The following is an 18,308-nucleotide window of genomic DNA, read 5'->3' on the forward strand; positions in this document are numbered from 1 at the left end:
GGACCAGATGGCATTCACCAAGAGTTCTGAAAGAACTCAAATGTGAAAGTTGGAAGAATTATTAACTATGGTTTGTAACCTGTCCTTTAAATCGGCTTCTGTACCCAATGACTGGAAGATAGCTAATGTAACATCAATATTTTAAAAAGGGCTCTAGAGGTGATCCCGGCAATTACAGACTGGTAAGTCTAACATCAGTACTGGGCAAATTAGTTGAAACAATAGTAAAGAATAAAATTGTCAGACACATAGAAGAACATAAATTGTTGGGCAAAAGTCAACATGGTTTCTGTAAAGGGAAATCGTGTCTTACTAATCTATTAGAGTTCTTTGAAGGGGTCAACAAACATGTGGACAAGGGGGATCCAGTGGACATAGTGTACTTAGATTTCCAGAAAGCCTTTGACAAGGTCCCTCACCAAAGGCTCTTACGTAAATTAAGTTGTCATGGGATAAAAGGGAAGGTCCTTTCATGGATTGAGAACTGGTTAAAAGACAGGGAACAAAGGGTAGGAATAAATGGTAAATTCTCAGAATGGAGAGGGGTAACTAGTGGTGTTCCCCAAGGGTCAGTCCTAGGACCAATCCTATTCAACTTATTCATAAATGATCTGGAGAAAGGGGGTAAAGTGAGGTGGCAAAGTTTGCAGATGATACTAAAACTGCTCAAGATAGTTAAGACCAAAGCAGACTGTGAAGAACTTCAAAAGAAGATCTCACAAAACTAAGTGATTGGGCAACAAAATGGCAAATGAAATTTAATGTGGATAAAATGTAAAGTAATGCACATTGGAAAAAATAACCCCAACTATACATACAATATGATGGGGGCTAATTTAGCTACAACAAATCAGGAAAAAGATCTTGGAGTCATCGTGGATAGTTCTCTGAAGATGTCCACGCAGTGTGCAGAGGCGTCAAAAAAGCAAACAGGATGTTAGGAATCATTAAAAAGGGGATAGAGAATAAGACGAGAATATCTTATTGCCCTTATATAAATCCATGGTACGCCCACATCTTGAATACTGCGTACAGATGTGGTCTCCTCATCTCAAAAAAGATATACTGGCACTAGAAAAGGTTCAGAGAAAGAGCAACTAAAATGATTAGGGGTTTAGAACGGGTCCCATATGAGGGGATATTAAAGAGGCTAGGACTTTTCAGCTTGGAAAAGAGGAGACTAGGGGGGAATATGATAGAGGTATATAAAATCATGAGAGATGTGGAGAAAGTAGATAAGGAAAAGTTATTTACTTGTTCCCATAATACAAGAACTAGGGGCCACCAAATGAAATTAATGGGCAGCAGGTTTAAATCAAATAAAAGGAAGTTCTTCTTCACACAGTGTACAGTCAACTTGTAGAACTCCTTGCCTGAGGAGGTTGGGAAGGCTAGAACTATAACAGCATTTAAAAGAGAACTGGATAAATTCATGGCCATTAAGTCCATTAATGGCTATTAGCCAGGATGGGTAAGGAATGGTGTCCCTAGCCTCTGTTTGTCAGAGGGTGGGGACGGATAGCAGGAGAGAGATCACTTGATCATTACCTGTTAGGTTCACTCCCTCTGGGGCACCTGGTATTGGTAGACAAGATACTGGGCTAGATGGACCATTGGTCTGACCCAGTATGGTCATTCTTATGTTCTTATAAGCTGACAAAAGCAAGGAAATTAACTTGCATTGCTGGGAAAAAAGCCTTACCTTGTGGGGGAAGGAAAACAAACAAACAAAAAAGCCACTAAGGACAAAGTATCAGCCTCAACTCTGAATTGTAGCTATTTACTGGTTCTTACTGTAACTTTAAACATTATTTAATCTATGGAGGGATTTTTATGATTAATTCCCTCAAAAAAATCAAATCCATCCTCTGAAACAAATGCTTGTTATCTAAAGTAATTGCTTAAATGTGTTTAAAAGCATTTATAGAACCCTTGTTATCCCTTACTAATTGTCAGACCAGAATGGTTCCTTTGGAGATAAATGTGAACATTTATTAAGAATGGCCATTAAAGATGACATTTATCCCAACCTGAACAAAGCCCAAACAAGTCTTAGTACAGGAAATTTACAGGTGTTGGGAATAGAATTCACCCTTTCCAACAAGTGGCCAGTCCTCAGTGCTGTAACACAGTTCCTCCATGGCCTCTATTTCATTTGGTGGGCCATGCCCCCAAAACACTTCAGGTAAGATTCTATGCTGCACCTCTCAGAAGTTTCAGCACAGAACTTGCAACCCAGTGAGGAATGGGGGTGGGAGGAAGAGGGGGTGCGCATGTGGCTTTCAGCCACCTTTGTTCCTTCATGCTCCTAGGCTGTCCTGGGGTTGGAGAGACCCCCACTGTAACAGACAGATTTTTCAGCATTATCTAGGTTATAGCAGCCTCTGTAGAGTTGCTCTAAGGGCTACAATCTTGCATACTGTGGCCCTGCTCCTGGAACACCGCCTACACCAGGGCTTAAGAGAAGGTGTGCAAGAGGCAGTCTTTCTTCACTACCTGCACTAGGAGAATCCTCCTCTGGGAAGTTATGGGGCTTTTAGGGCACCTTTACACCATTATGGCTCTTTGACACAGCACAAAGGAGGTTGAGCTGGGGGTGAGAATCTCACCTTTCCTTTTTCAGTCTTTGGTCTCATAAGTTTAGCTCCTGTGGCTCACGATGAGGGCGCTGACCACAGTGATCCCGAACAGACAGGTGTGGAGAACAGTCCCTGAGGAATGATGTGTGATAATTTCATTTGCAACCCTCTATCCTCCTACATCCCCACCATGGGGCTTGGTGTGGAGGGCCTTGACTGGGACTTCTACACCTTGGTGAATTTCACCCCTAGAGTTAAGTTCTGAAAAATGGAGCTAAGCCACTCCTCTGTTACACCTACTTTTTCCCTTAGGGATGGTTATATGCAAAGTTCCACTAGTATACTAAAAATATGATATATATTCAGTTTAATTAAACCAAGGCCCAAGGTTGCATGGAGTCATTTAACTGAACTGTAAACCTCTACAAATCAGGGTTTACAATGGAAATGCTGACACCACCTTAGCTGTTTCATTGCAAATAATGACACTTTGTTTAGATCACAAGCACTCTTATTCTAAATAATCAGGATAATATTTCACACTTGTACTGTGATTTTCATCCAAGGATCTAAAACAGAATTACAGACATTCCTAAACTAAGCCTCATAATACTGCTATGACCTATAGAGTATTATTATTATTATTATAGCTGAGAAGTTTGACTTGCCCAAAGTCATACAAAAAGTCTGTGACAGCCAAAAATCGAACCCAGATCTCCAGTTCCCAACTCCTGTTGTTTAGCCAGATGATTTTCCCCCTTCCTCCATGTTATGCCATCCTATTTTCTCATTCCGTGTTAGTCACATTATCAATTAAACTAAGCTTTAGGAGTGTCAAATTGTCTGGAAATGAAAAATGATTTAACTCAGTTATTGTATCAAAATAAAACATAATAAAAGTACTTCCATCTCTGGGCAGCATAAATTATTCTTTATGGCATATGAAGCATTGACCCATGTTTTCACTCATAATGAAACTTTGAAAGAAGAGTTAGAAAAAAAGATGCAGAGCGAAAGCATATCACTACAATGATACAGTGGATCAGAAGGAATTCAGATCCTCAAGTTTCTTAAGACTGGTTGCTACCCAAAATTGAAACAATGAAAACAGAATCCTTATAACCACATGATACAGAAAGAATCTGCAAGCTGAAGTCTTTTTTTAAAATACATTTAAGAACAACCTATTTACATAGGCACATAAAGCAAGGATTTATAAGATCATTACAGCAAATGCAAATTCAACAGATTCCAGCTTTTGAGTTTAACACCATACTTAGGATCAAACCAACAGTAAGAAAAAGGATTTTTTCCTTTGACTCTAGCTGGCTGCTTTTCAAATAAACCTTATAGGTGCTACTTTGGTCTTCAGCAACACAGTACATTAATTCAGACATCTATAACAATATCATGCTTTTTCAATGAGAAAAAATATTAAAGGGAAAAACATATCAGTTAACAAAATATCAGTTATTTTATAAAAAGTTCTAAGAAAAAAAATCTTAGATCAGCCCTAGAATACTCACTCTAAATTATGCTTTCCAATACCTTGCTTGAAATCAAGGTAGTATTAATCAAACAAAGGAAGGGCACTGGGGAAATCAGAAGGATCTAATGCAAGCAGTTAAAAGTGACATGACCTTCTGTAATGTCACTTGTCACAGCCTTATATGCCACACACTGGTAGAAGGTCCTGAAAGAACCTGATTCTTAATACTGTTCCTTGAATATAAGACTAATACAGATGACATTTTAAAAAACACATGTAGAAGGCCTTAAATATGGAATATCAGCTACTTTATGGCCAAACACTAAGCAGATGATATTAAAATGTTGCAAAACAAATCCCTTCCTGTACTAAATAGTTTTGCACAGCAAATACTTTACAGAAAAAAACACGTAGAATAATTTGTATATAATGATAGGAGATCACTCTTGCTCCATTCCCACTTTCTACAATGTAACAGAATTCTGTCTGCAAATGCTGCATAATTCACACTGTGTTGCTGGAGCACTTGCAACAGAAGCCACTTTATACAGTAAGTTAGTTACATTCAGAAATATACAGAAGAAGCTTCACTACCCTCTTTATGCTTTGCAAGAGAAGAAAATTGGACTAGCATGTATATGTAGAATTTAGTTGGCAATTAATTATTTCTTTTAGTTATTCCTCTTCTAGAGTTTTAAAAAAATCAAGCTATTTATTATTAATTCATTAAAAGATGGGATTTGGGAGTAGTGAGACTGTTCAATGTAACATCTAATAGCAACATCAATAAAATAGTAGTATAGTCAGATTCCAGTTATTTATAACCATTTTAGGTCAGAATAAGAGTGAAGAATAACTCAATTCCAAAGATCCTTAAAAAAATCTATTGAAATTAAAAATTTTCACACAAAGGAAGTATATTAACTGCATGTATAATGCTAATAAAATTGTTTCTTACTTTAAAACACTCCTGCAGGTTCTAGAAGAAAAGTTACTACATAATCACAGCAAATGCACAGTAATTAAGTACATTCTTCTACCACCAATTTTTCTATAGCTATTCCAATGGAAACAACTGTGTGGGTAAAGGGGTACTTTGATAAATTTCCAAGTGAGTAGTTCCACGATACTCTTTTACTCTAATACGCAATGTAAGAGAATTCAAAAGGAAGAACCACCATAGTCATCCAGATGTGTTGAATGAATGAAATCTTAAAATAATTTAAAGGCCGAATCCTGTGAAGTGCTCAGCAATTCCTAAAAAGGAGTAGGGAGGTGCCCTGAACTGGTAGTTCAAGTGTTCAGCACCTCTCATTTGCTCAGCACCTCAGTGGATTAGGCTTTAAAACAATAGTTTCAAATGAAAAATGTAATATTCTAATTTATTTTGTTAAAATGTCCAGATGCCTGCAGACACTAATATTTTGATATAACCTATCACAAATCAGGAGCCTGCTCCTGCTCCCATTGAAATTAAAGAAAACAGGATTGGGTCCCAAATGAACATTTCCACCCTTCAGCTGGTTAGCTTGTATTCTTCAGCACAGTCTGGAGTTCATTTAGATAATTTTGTCTCCGTGTAAACTGACTACAACATGTGTTGGTATGTCAATGGATTTACAACACTTCTGTGTAAACGTAATATACAATTATTGAATGTGTATGAATTGAGAAGGATTCCCAAAATTGTTCAGGCTATTTCAGGCATCTTGAAAGTACCTGAGGTCAAACTGAAAACGTTCACAGTCAATAAGCTTGTTATTACTGTGTTTATGTGGTCATAGTCACAAAAAGACATCTGCTTTTCTCACAGGGTTGTTGAGGAGGAATTTTTCAAAAGGCCTAGCTTAATTAAAATATCCATCTATTTTATATTATATTTATAAAGACAATAAAACTCACTAACGAATTTTAATTTAACAATGTAGTATATCTGAAATACAATTGAACTTATGGTAGCGCCTGAGTTTGATTCATACCATTAAAGATTTGACCTTGAAGTATTTCATCTACAGGAGTCATCAAGATAACTGAACTACTAGACGTAATAATAATTAGTGTGATAAGCTTGCCAGTAAGACAGAATATATTGCAGTACAAAAGAGGAGACTAAAAAGAAAAGCATTAGTACTTTACTGCTAAAAGACTTCCTGATTTTTACAGATACAATTATTTCTTCTTACAGAATACATTTCTGTGGCTCATTCTGGGAAGTGCTCATGATGTAATTTAGTCTGATGCTTAATAGGAAATGTGACTTTAACGTGGCTATCAGATGCCTTTTGATGCATGCCACTGATTACATACAGTCTGGTCACATCAACAAAGGAATTTTTACTTGCAGTATAAGAAGTTTCTCTGCAATATACTTTATTACACAAGAACATATAACTTTTTGCTTGATGACAGCCTAAGATGCACCCACTATTTAGCTGCTAAGTAATTAAGACTAAACAATTTTCATATAAAATATGGCATCAGAAGTAGTTTTTCAATGCATTTCTTTAAATATTTGGATCTCAATGCTTTCAGGAATTCTAGATGATATTTACACAAAGCATTGTGAACAGAATACTAGTTTTTTATTTGAAGTATGTCTCCATCTAAAGGCTTCAGAATGTACTGTATATTTGTCTTGTAGACAAAATCTGATCTGTCTGGCTTTATGATATTTTTTAAACCAGTGAAGCAGAAAAAATATTCTACATTTGGCTAAATACAAGTTGTTAATTTACTACACAACAAACTTTTAAACAATAACATTTTAAAATATTTTGTCACCACGGAGTTTGAACGAAACATTGACAATAAAGTAGTTTATTATATTTCTTGTCAACAGAATTAAAATGTAATTGTTTGTCTTAAATTTGATCAGTAACTTTTCAGCTAGCACTAGGATTCCAGGAGGACAAAACACCACTCATCTACATATATACTTACACCACAACATGTACATTTGCTTAAATAACTGAGTTTCTGAGTGGTGCCAAAAGTTAGGATACTTAAAGTTGGAGCAGCATTTTTGCCTTGTCACATATGTGGAATTGTATATCTATATTATACATGTCATTGTAACATTAGCCCAGGTGATTATGACAACTCTTTTTAGGTTATTATATATTTGGAGAAACACACTAATTTTGGAAAACAACTTGAAAATTACTGAGATCTAGTCTGAATTAACATCCATATGCTTAAAAATAACCTCATACAATGGGATTTTTTACTCCAACACTAAATTGTTCTTAGTTTAAAGAATATTGACCAAGACATGTTGGAGCTGCTACAGTATTATGCCAATCCAGTAGTTACATAAGTCTGGACACAAATGAAAAAAAATTATTAAAAAATTCTGTACAAAAGAATGCCTATGCATTTTCCATCCAATAGCCTAAGGCTTCAGGGGAAAAAAAGTTTCACTTTAAAAATGACTCTGTTTTGAGAAAAAAAAGAGTAAAAATCTTTCTAAAATGAACATTTCTGGGATTTGTTTCCCTTTCTGTAAGCAAAAGCAACTGAAAGTAAGCTAGGGTTAGAGAAGTTTTTAAAAAAGTGCTATTGGGCTGAGACCTTGTATGTCCTGTTAGTGAGTTTCTGTGGCAGAGATACAATATAAAACCCAGAAGGCAGAGAATTATAATGGAAGCTTAGACAGCCTTCTTAACTATAGTGGCATGAATAGCCAACTTTAATAATACATTCCTCATCACTGTAGGAGAGAAATGCTGCATAACCAACCTATTTTTTTCCTTTATGTAGCGTACTGTGTGATTGCTAAATTACTGCATAGTATATTTGTAATATTTATAGTACCAACATTTAGTTAAATAATGTTTATGTAAGATTTATGTTGATTTTTTCATTTCTCATTTAATAGAAGATTATGAAGAGTCTGTTTCATAAAGATAATTCTCCATTTAAATTCATCAGGCCATTAAATATTAAAATTATGTTTCTGATGCAATCTAGAATAAATTTGTCCAGCTTCTGTGATTATTTGCATTCATAAAAATTAGGCTTGATTAATAAAATTTAAATGCTTGATTAAGCTGACATTTTCATGTTTCAGTTGTGATTTATTAAAATGAACCCCTGTCCCCTGGTCTGGTTGGGTAAGATAGTTTACTTATTTATTCCTTAGATATGTAGTATCTAAGGAATAAATAAAAAGAGGAATGGTTCTCAGCAGAAAGGTTCTCATGCTACCTGTGGTCTCTGTGTTCTGAAGGAGCCCAAAGTGAGTATACAGGTTGTGACCCATCTATAAAAACTTTTTTTACCCAATCACTGTGCTGTTGAGAGTATAAGCTGAGAACAGGTTGTATTTTTGTAGAAGTCAGCAACCAAGTTATAGAAGACTAATTTTGTGAAATAACCTTTGTGTACTTTCTTGCACTGATGAAAGAGTTTAGAATGCCATGTGTCTCAAGCAGAATCAATGTCAGGATTAGCGTTGCAGCCCATCTTACTGTATACAGGAGAAATAGAGCATTGTATTGTGAGATAGCAAGCTACTGTTTGGTGAATATGGTGCACAACTGTTGCTGTGCAATCCTAAACAGCATTGTACAGTGAAAGCAACTCTGCATTTCCCTTACCTTTATGGGATTACAAAACAAACGCTAGTTTATATATATGTATTTATATGTGAACCTGAAGATTTTTATTCTCTGGCTACCACTACCATTTATGCTTTTTTAAATACAAGGCAGCTTTTCCTAATGAAGTAATGAACTCTCAAGTGCTAATCCCAGAACTATCAGCAACTCTCGATGATACCTGGAACAAACAACATAACCCCAGTGTTTCTCCATGTATTAATAGAGACAACACTATTTATCATCTTCATAGGTTTGTTGTGAGAATTAAATTAGATAATGTTTCTAAAGCACAATAAAGAAAACCACTAGATATGTTGCCTGTTTGCCAGGCAGTAAAAATATCAGTTCTTTGCTTTCCCTCTCTCTGTTTGTTCTCCTTCAATAGGCCAAGTGGTCTGTCATTGTGTCATGGTCTGCTATTCTGTACGTAGTATATGGAGGCCCAAAACAGATTAGAAGTGAAAAAGGAGATCTTTTATTGCAGTAAAGTTCCACAGAGAAAATTAATCAGGCTGCAACTTGGAAAAAACTTCCTTGCACCCACCCTCAACCCCCTGGAGCATGCTCACTATAGTCTTAGGGTTTCTTACAGTAAATAGCTATTCTCATATTGGCCACCTGGTGGCAATAAGCATAATAAAAATACTTACAACTTTAGATAATGTTTTCACCCCTCAGCCACAAGGCACTTGACATGAACTACCTGAGCTGGTAACACTTCCTATCAAAGATTGACTGACAGGAAGTATTGCTTCCAAAAATACAGATTCAGTGAAGCTGACTAGGAGGAGTGGACAGCAGGGTAGAAAGTGTACCAGAAATAGATACCACTTTGTTTCATACTGTCCCAAGATTCAACATCATTCATTCTTTAATGTTGCCACCTGGGCTCCTTTTCATTCTGCTTCCATTACAAAATCTTTTGCAATTTAAAAATAACCTGACAAAAGTATTTCTTCTCTTTTGTCCAGTCTCTTTCTGGTTTTCTAACAGTGAGCCTTCATCTTGTGTGTGCGTTCATTTCCATAAAGATGTTCTAGGAGGAGAATTGCAAAGTTGAAAAGAAATGATTTTAGTGGGGGAGATATTCAAAGGCTTGCTTATTGACAGGAGAAAATGTGAGCCTATGTGTAGTGTTTCTTTAAATAAAGCAAGAAAACAAGGAAGAGGCAGCTAGGAAAGGTTTCAGACAGAACCTTTGCAGTGAAAGAGAGAAAAAAAAGCACTAAGGATAATACTATTTTACTTATGCTACTCAAGTTCCTAATTCAGTGTTAAAAGAAAGTGATTCTTTCTGTGATACTTTACAATTGTCATGACAGGATGTAAAAAGTTTACTTACTTTGAACCACACGTATTGCTGTGAGAACCTAGTACCACTAGTACTCGGACCACAGCCTCAGCAAAGGGAAACAGTCACATTTAGATGAGACCTAAAGCAAATGAACAGAAGTCTACACCTTTCATTTTTATTAATTCAAGTGAATCAGCTGGACAAAATCCTCCTTAAAGCAGATGACCTGAACAAATGGTGAAGCTCATGTGATTCATCTGCATCTATAACTTCTTTAATATTCATTCTTCTTTATGCGGATCAAAATGGTGCAAAAATGTGTGTAGTGTTAAAGACTGCTTAACAATAGTTAAACAGGATTGTTTAAAAAGTGGAAAGATTGTTTAGAAAGATGGGAGAACGTAATGTTTCTTTAAATTTGTGGAAGCTCTACAGTGATAGGGCTAACCTTAGCTGTGGGTCGCAAAGGTGGCTACCTAACATGCTGAATTTGTGGTGGTGCAATTGTGCGTATTCTTTTGGAAAAAAGTTCCTTGCTCTTTGGAGGCTCCACAGCAGCCTCAGCCCACTACACTGAGTAAACACAGGAGTATGGCTGTCCTACTGGTGGGGTCAAAGAAGTGTTGCTACTGCTATGAATCCTTGATTCTGAGTGCGGACAGTTCTTCTTCCCCGAGTCTTTCTCCTTTCCTGATGCATTTTTGCTTTGGTCTCACTTGCTGTATGTTGGTGGCAGCTTCTGAGGTTAGATGAAAATGTCAGAGTGATCATTGCCATTGGGCAGGACAGTGGTAAGTGCCACCATGGAGGACAAACCTAGCCAAAGTTGGCACAGGTGTTGGTGACACAGCCAGTGGAGGCCAATGGGGCAACCAGGGGGCTGTCTGTCTGCTGCAGTGACCCTAGGGTAGCATGAGCTGCTCGTAGGGCATAAACATGGAGTAGTCACTGTAGAGCACCTGGACAGGGGATGAGAGTCCTGATTAGAGAATCTATGAAGCAAATGGGCCTTTGGCCACTGAGTAACCAGTGATAGGCCCCCAGAGTGACAGTGCCCTTCAGACAGGAGTCCATATAACGGGGAAGCAGTTCCAATTTTCCAGCAGGCTACTTCTCCTGCTGCCAACTTTACTCTGGGATCCTTTGTTGTCTTCTCTGCACACTCAGTCCCACCAAGATTACTTTTCTGCTCTGGACTCCTGCACCTGGAGAAGTGCTCAGGACTCCTAAAGTAAAATTGTCAATCTGCTACCATGCAAGACTCAAGGAAAAAGCTGAAGCCCTGCCTCCCCTATCTTTCATCACAGGAAAAGAGGAGGGATGCAAGCAGTGTGATCATCTGGAGAACAAGAACAAAGGATACAAGGGCACTTTTGTGGGGGTTAGTGGGAAAATAATTATTAAAGAAAACCTATGCAAATCAGATGGAGTTTAGGGTAGGTGATAATGAATTAAAATTGGGGTGTGTATATGTAATTTTGCCAAAAACACTAAAACATCTAGCTCCAGCCCTGTCCGCTGAAGCTCTTCTTCAGTGTTGGAACATAGCAACTCTGTGATAACTGACCACTGCTATGTGATAGGAAAGTAATGAAACAAGGTGTTAGGGGAAGCAGAGGGTAGAGTTGGAGACAATGACAAGATAGGCAGTACTCTCAAGTGAACCAGCAACCATAAAGGTGTTGTGTATGTGTGCATGAAATGGAAGCGAGTCAGCCTCCATTTATGATTGGACATATTAGCCTGCCTACCCTCTTGGCATTTTAGTTCGCAGCAGGTTTGCAATGTTTGTATATACTAATCTGTGGGTCTTCTGAGCAGAAACTGACCAGTATCATATGCCAAAGAATGATGTAGGAACTAGAATTTAACCTCCCAAACTCATTGTGTTTACAATTTATCAAAAGCCAGACTATGTGACAGGTTAACCTAGCTCACACACAAATGATCTGGGTGTGACTTGAGTTGTAACAAAATTCTTCAGATCATCTGACAAGAAAAGAAAGGATTATGTCACAACAGAATAAGCACCAATGTGCTACAAAAGGGTTGGCACTTATGAGGGCAGAGAAAATGATTCCTGCGCTGTAAAAATATTCTAAGAAGGATGACTTAAGGTTGGTTCATCTCTCATATCCAGATATCGACTCAGCAAATTATTTCATTGATCAGCAGCAGAGTACAGTCTCTTATGCTTTAGTTGGTTAGACAATTGAGATTGGCATGTGTAGGGGTATTAAAAATTGCAAAGAATCCCTTGCAAAGTTCTCCTTTCAAGATTCCCAATGTGTCTGATTATTTTTCATTCATATTAGACAAGTTTAAAGAACAGTTCTTTATTAATGAGTATAAATTCATGTGCTGGGAGTCGAGCATTTAAAAACACTAATTAATAATAACTAAACTTTGCTCTTATAATTTACAGAACCTTTAGCTTGACAATCTCAAAGCAATTTACAAAGGTGGGGGATATGCTTAGTTTACAGATAAGTACTAAGTGACTTGACTGAGGGCACACAACAAGTCACTGCAAGAGCCAGAAACAGAACCCAGATCTTCCAATTTCCAGGACATTCTCTATCCAACAAAGCACATTGCTTCACTAATCAGTTATTTTTTTCATTGTGTAGTAATTTAGTAATTTGTAAAATTTCCACGATACGTGTTAATAAGCTCATCTAAGACCATCACATAAAGATTTGTGACCTATCTTGAAAGCCATCTGACAAGTCTGCAGTTCTTAGTGGAAGAGAGGAATTTTGAAAGAATCAGCATTTTTTAATTTCAGTAACTAAAAAAAAGTCAGACTATAGTTTTTATAAGCTTTCAACAGGGCTACACACACACACACCAGTTTTCACAAGACTTGTTTGCCCTTTCCTAACCAGTAAAATAACCAAACATACACACCAGCTTTGAAGACGGCGCGTGTTCTAATGCATTTTTAAAATTAGTTTAAACAAAAGTAGAAACATTTACTGAACAGCTGGAAAAAAAGTTCAATCACGGCTAGGAAGAACTGTCCATCAAGCAGCAAGAACTGAAATGTTTTTGAAAGGACTTTGTATTTAACTAGAGAAATTCAGTTTCTGAAACAAACTCAGTTTTAAAATCATGTCTTAGTGTAAGTTAAAAAAACAAGTACAAGTATTTGCTTAAAAAAGTAAATACTTACTGTATCATGTTGCGTGTTATCTTTCCCTGATAGGATCAAGAAATAGTTCCATGCCAACAGCAACAAAAAAACAAGCGGAATCATGTAGAGCTCAAAGTTCCAAACCACAAAAAGAAAAAGCTAAAAGATAGAGGAGAAATAAATGATTAAACTCTGAATTTATTCAAAGTAAGGAGCAGTAAACATTAAACAAATCTAAACAAAACAACACTCTTTCTTTCTGAACGGAGACCAGGAATGATTGGTTAATGTGGCTGAATGCGCAACTGAAACCACCAGTTTGAAAGCCGCTACACTTCTGAAACATCAGGGGTGACATGACAAACCTCTGAGATAAAGCATGAAACTAAACATATACAAAAGAAAATACAAAACATTCCAAAAATGTGAAAACATTTGAATAAACAGCAATAACAATGTTTAAAGGATCAGAAATACTTTAGTAAAGATTTTGTTTAACTTAAAAAAAAAATCCGAGGGTTTATTAAGAGAGAGAGTCTTCTTGGGGCACAGCTTTCAGCTAAAAATACTAAAGAAAAGGTGAACAAAATGACACTTGTATACATATTTGTTGAGATTTTTCTCTTCTTGTAATAGACTTTCAGCTTTCACAACTAACATTTTAAAAAAACTCTAGAATTAAACAATCTAAAATTACTTGCTTGATTTCCTCTCACGTGACAAAAATGATATCTGAAAATACTATGGTAAACAATACTATTGCTGAACCTGCCCCCAGTCTTCAGCATCATGTATTGGTAACACTACGTGCTTTTCTTCCAAATACTATAATCAAGCCTTGCACTTCCTTACATTTCTTCTGCTTTCTAAAATTAATCAAGTGCAGTGTACCAGAACTACGGCAAACCCAAACCAAAACAAAGCTACTAGACCAGAGGTTCTCAAATGTCATTGCACCATGAACCCCTTCTGACAACAATTACTATATGACCCCCGGAGGGGGGATCGAAGCCTGAGGCTGCCCAAGCCCCGCCCCATGCAGGTGGACCAAAGTCAAAGCCCAAGGGCTTCTACCTCAGGCGAGGGGTCTGTAACCTGAGCCCTGCCACCCAGGGCTGAAGCCCTCTGGCTTTGATTTGGTCCCAGGCGGTAAGGCTCAGGCTTCAGCCCTGGGGACCAGCAAGTCTAATACCAGTCCTGGTGACCCCATTAAAATTGAGTCACGAACCACTTTGGGGCCCTGACGCACAGGTTGAGAACTGCTGTACTAACAAACTAAGAAATGGCTCTTTTTTCTATCCCTATATTTTGGGGGCATTTTGGTTTGATCAAGAACTAAAAAGGGATTTTAATAATCCCTTAAAATTGTGAATTATGTTTAATAGAGCGCGCCAAAAGAGAACACTGGATCATAAAAGACTAATGCAAATACCAGTGTAAAAACCTACATTTTTAGAAATCCACAGTACCAGATCAATTAACTTGCCTTCTTCCGTGCTACAGCCACCAAATGGCCTGTATATGAATGTCTTGGGAGACTGCAGGACAAGCTTGATAGCTATTACATTTTTTGCAATGGAAAGGTGTTCTGTGATATCACACAATTAAAGGGGTACTGGCATTTTTGATACTCCTTACTGCATTTGGGAAATCTGTATGTTGTTCAGGTTATTTAGTTTAAAAGGAAACCTATTAGAAGAAGCGTTGAGTAAGAAACAAGTTTTAAGAGAATTCCAGAGATCTGTAAGAATTACTTATGAGAGAATTCTTCTAAGGATTTACTAACATATAGTTTGAGAGGAACATTTACAGGAGTGTGATTTAGCAAGATCAACTCAAGTCAGCTTAAAACAGAAATCTCCAGCTCAGAAAAGAAACTCACCTCTATTCACTCAGAAAAAGGCTTGAGTGAATAGGTAAGAACATAAGAGCGGCCATACTGGGTCAGCCCAAAGGTCCATCTAGCCAAGTATTCTGTCTTCCAACAATGGCCAATGCCAGGTGCCCCAGAGGGAATTAACAGAACAGGTATTCATCAAGTGATCCATCCCATCACTTGTTCCCATCTTCTGGCAAACAGAGGCTAGAGACACCATCCCTGCCCATCCTGGATAATAACCATTGATGGACCTATCCTCCCTCAACTTATCTAGTTCTTTTTTGATCCCTGTTATAGTCTTGGCCTTCACAATATCCTCTGGCAAGGAGTTCCATAGGCTGACTGTGCATTGTGTGAAAAAATACTTCCTTTTGTTTGTTTTAAACCTGCTGCTTATTTATTTTATTTTGTGGTCTCTAGCTCTTGTCACTAGAGACCACCAAATAATCACTTCCTTATTTACTTTCTCCACACCAGTCATGATTTTATAGACCTCTATCATACCACACCTTAGTCCCCTCTTTTCCACGTTGAGAAGTCTCAATCTTATGAATCTCTTTTCATATGGAAGCTGTTCCATACCTCTAATCATTTTTGGAGGCTTCGATAGGAGCTCTGGAAGTAAACTCAGACAGAAAGGGGAAAACAAATTCCAGAGACTGCCTGTTGTGAAATGCCCCTGCCTGCAGATGTCCCTAGCCTTAATTTTAAAGCTGGTGACCAGTAGATGGAGAGAAGTAATTTCTAAAGAAAGACCCAACTGCAGATGGCTTTGTAGAATAAAAACAAACACCCTGAAACAAATTGGTGACCAGCTCCGTCTAAGGAATACAGTTGTAACGTGCTCCTGGTCTTCAAGGGTAGTCCCAAGCAGAGTTCAGTATAATAATGCTCTCTAGTAAGAAGACAGACATAGTTAACTACGGCAAAGCCCATATCTGGAGGGAAAGAGTGTAAGCTCCTAATTCGATTCAAATGAAAGAAAGCATTATTGGTTACTGCTGCAAACTCTGAATCCATGCATGAAAACAAAGGACTCTTAGGCTAGGAACCTTTAACAATATACAGAGTTGATATACATTGCCATGTCATCTAGATGATTTTCCTGATCTACCAGCATTACTTCCATCTTGTCTGGAATGAGCTTCAACCAATTTTCTCATTGAAACACCTGTCTCAGTCAGACACTACTAAAACAAGGACACCACATTTGCTATGAAAATGAAATGAATAGCTATGGGAAATCAGCATAGTGATAGGACTGCAGCTCAATCTGTTTCACTATCTCCCCCTCCACCCCCCGCCATTAGAAAAATGCACAATAAATAAGACACGTAACAAACTAAAAACTCATAATATTAGAAAGAGACTAACATACATGAATATCCAGGGCAAAATGATGAAAAAAAATTAGGGATATTTTTCAGTTCCCACAGACAAGGCATCTTACAACTATTTAAAAAACAAAAAGCAGCGTATATGAATCTATTCCTTTAATTTCATTTCATCCATGGAAGGGAAGAGAAACTACATATTGCTCCATAAACAAGTACAGATGATATGAGAATGAAACAGGTGGAAAAGAAAAGGAAGAAGGATGAAAGGTTCCTGGGCTCTACCCATACCTGTAAAACATCCAATTGAACATGGACTATATCTGCTATGATCTCTTTTAAAGAAATAATGGGCCCTCTCAAGCTAAAAAGAAAAAAAAAAGGATCTTCATTACTACTGAAACAAGCCAACTATTTTAAAGGAGGAGTGGGTGTCCCAAAGGTTACAGTTTAATATAGCTGCCATTTTCTGCATAAGATACTACACAGGAAGATTTTTTCCTTCCTTTCTCCCTGCAGACAAAGATTTCAAGAGCATAGGCATGAACCGGTCATTTACAACATCACATCAGCTGATACCCTTAGTGAGATATATATGCATAAAATGATTATTCAATGAGACACGTGATACTACCCTAATGTACCACACTTCAAAAAATAATTTAAGTTGGAATATTGAATATCCTATTCTTTTGCAAACTATAGTATTTTTAAAAGAAATCTCATCCAAAATGATTAACACTTCCTACTGTTCAGGAAAAAAAAAAAAAGCCTGCCCTTTCAGGCTAGCAGCTGTGGATCATTAGCTTTCCAGTGATGAGGTGTGTTTGATGAGTATTTTTCTTTCTAATTAAGAGATGAGATTCTCTATTTGACTCTCTCTTCAGACAGAAGTAAAAAGAAAGCTTTCTGCCAATGTGGAAAGGCCATATCCTACAGAACAATTATTTCAGATGTCTTTATCTACTCCCTTCTAATTTCATTTCCTTTTTTAACTGAATCCACATTTGCACCCAAGCCTTTGAGTATTTACCTATTTGGCACCTAAACCTGCCCCTATTATATTACCCCTATTTTTTACCATAATTAAACGTTTCCAACTTTTTACCACTAGGAAAGGAAACTGTGAGAAATAGTCAAGTAAGTCCTAGATACTATGGCCCATATATCTTCACTACAGCTGAAGGTGCAGGGAGGGAAGGTGCAAGTGTGGTTGTAAACTACCTTTGTACTCCCCAAGCCTGGGTTGGCTGTGCTAGGCTAGTCCTTCAGGATAAATTACATTAGAAAACTGAGATAAAGGCATGATCATGCCATCTTCATTAATATATGTAATTTCTACTCCAATGAAAAATTTCATTGATTTAAGTGGTATTTCTCTCATAAGTAAGGGTTACATTATTGAGTCCTTAAGGACTTACCCCCAAACTTCATACGGAGTCTTTGCCACAGCCAGGAACAGAGTCTATGTTTGTGACTCTAAGTCCTGTGCTTTAATCATAACATCACCCTTCCTCCTTTAAGCTTAAAAGTGTTCTTGTGGGTATTATTCTTTTCTCATGTTTTTGGACTCTTAGATGTTTTCTCAAAAAACTGAAAGAAAACCTAAATAATGTATTGCTTTGGGTCTCTATCTACATGCTGTAGGTTTTGAGGCTTCAATGAAATAGTGTATGTTCTCTGCACTGTAAAACACTGAAATAATTGTTTCAGTTGAACTTAGCCTGTAGTTTGTTGCCTGTTCTATTAAAAAAAACACTCCCCCGCCCCCACAAAGAATGTAAGTACTGCCTCTGGTGGTCAATTCCCACCTCACCCTCGGTGATATTTTTATTTTTAAAAAAGCATTTTCTTCCACTTCATTGGATCCCAGGCATCCTGCAAGTGTAAATGTAAACATTGTATTTGAGTCAGAACATGCACATTCAGATGAGCATGGAGAAAATGAGCTTCATAAGCAAATATTAAAATACTCTTACTTTTTTCAGGTTGATTA

The 18,308-nt window shown here is 37.2% G+C and overlaps 1 protein-coding gene across 8 annotated transcripts in view; it reads right to left on the reverse strand.

Annotated features, from left to right (window-relative positions):
* Positions 1–18,308, reverse strand: part of MCTP1 (multiple C2 and transmembrane domain containing 1) — a 505,482-nt gene that overhangs the window by 128,344 nt on the left and 358,830 nt on the right. For all 8 annotated transcript variants that reach the window (XR_012656107.1, XR_012656106.1, XR_012656105.1 and 5 more), the window contains one exon: positions 13,139–13,258. Coding sequence is in view for 5 of the 8 variants with exons in the window: in XM_075067094.1 (XP_074923195.1) it covers positions 13,139–13,258 (120 nt within the window). In the remaining 3 variants the exon portion in view is untranslated. The remainder of the gene's footprint in view (positions 1–13,138; positions 13,259–18,308) is intronic.

Source organism: Chelonoidis abingdonii, chromosome 6 (assembly GCF_003597395.2).
Source record: "Chelonoidis abingdonii isolate Lonesome George chromosome 6, CheloAbing_2.0, whole genome shotgun sequence".
In the NCBI taxonomy this organism is placed as follows: Eukaryota; Metazoa; Chordata; order Testudines; family Testudinidae; genus Chelonoidis; species Chelonoidis abingdonii.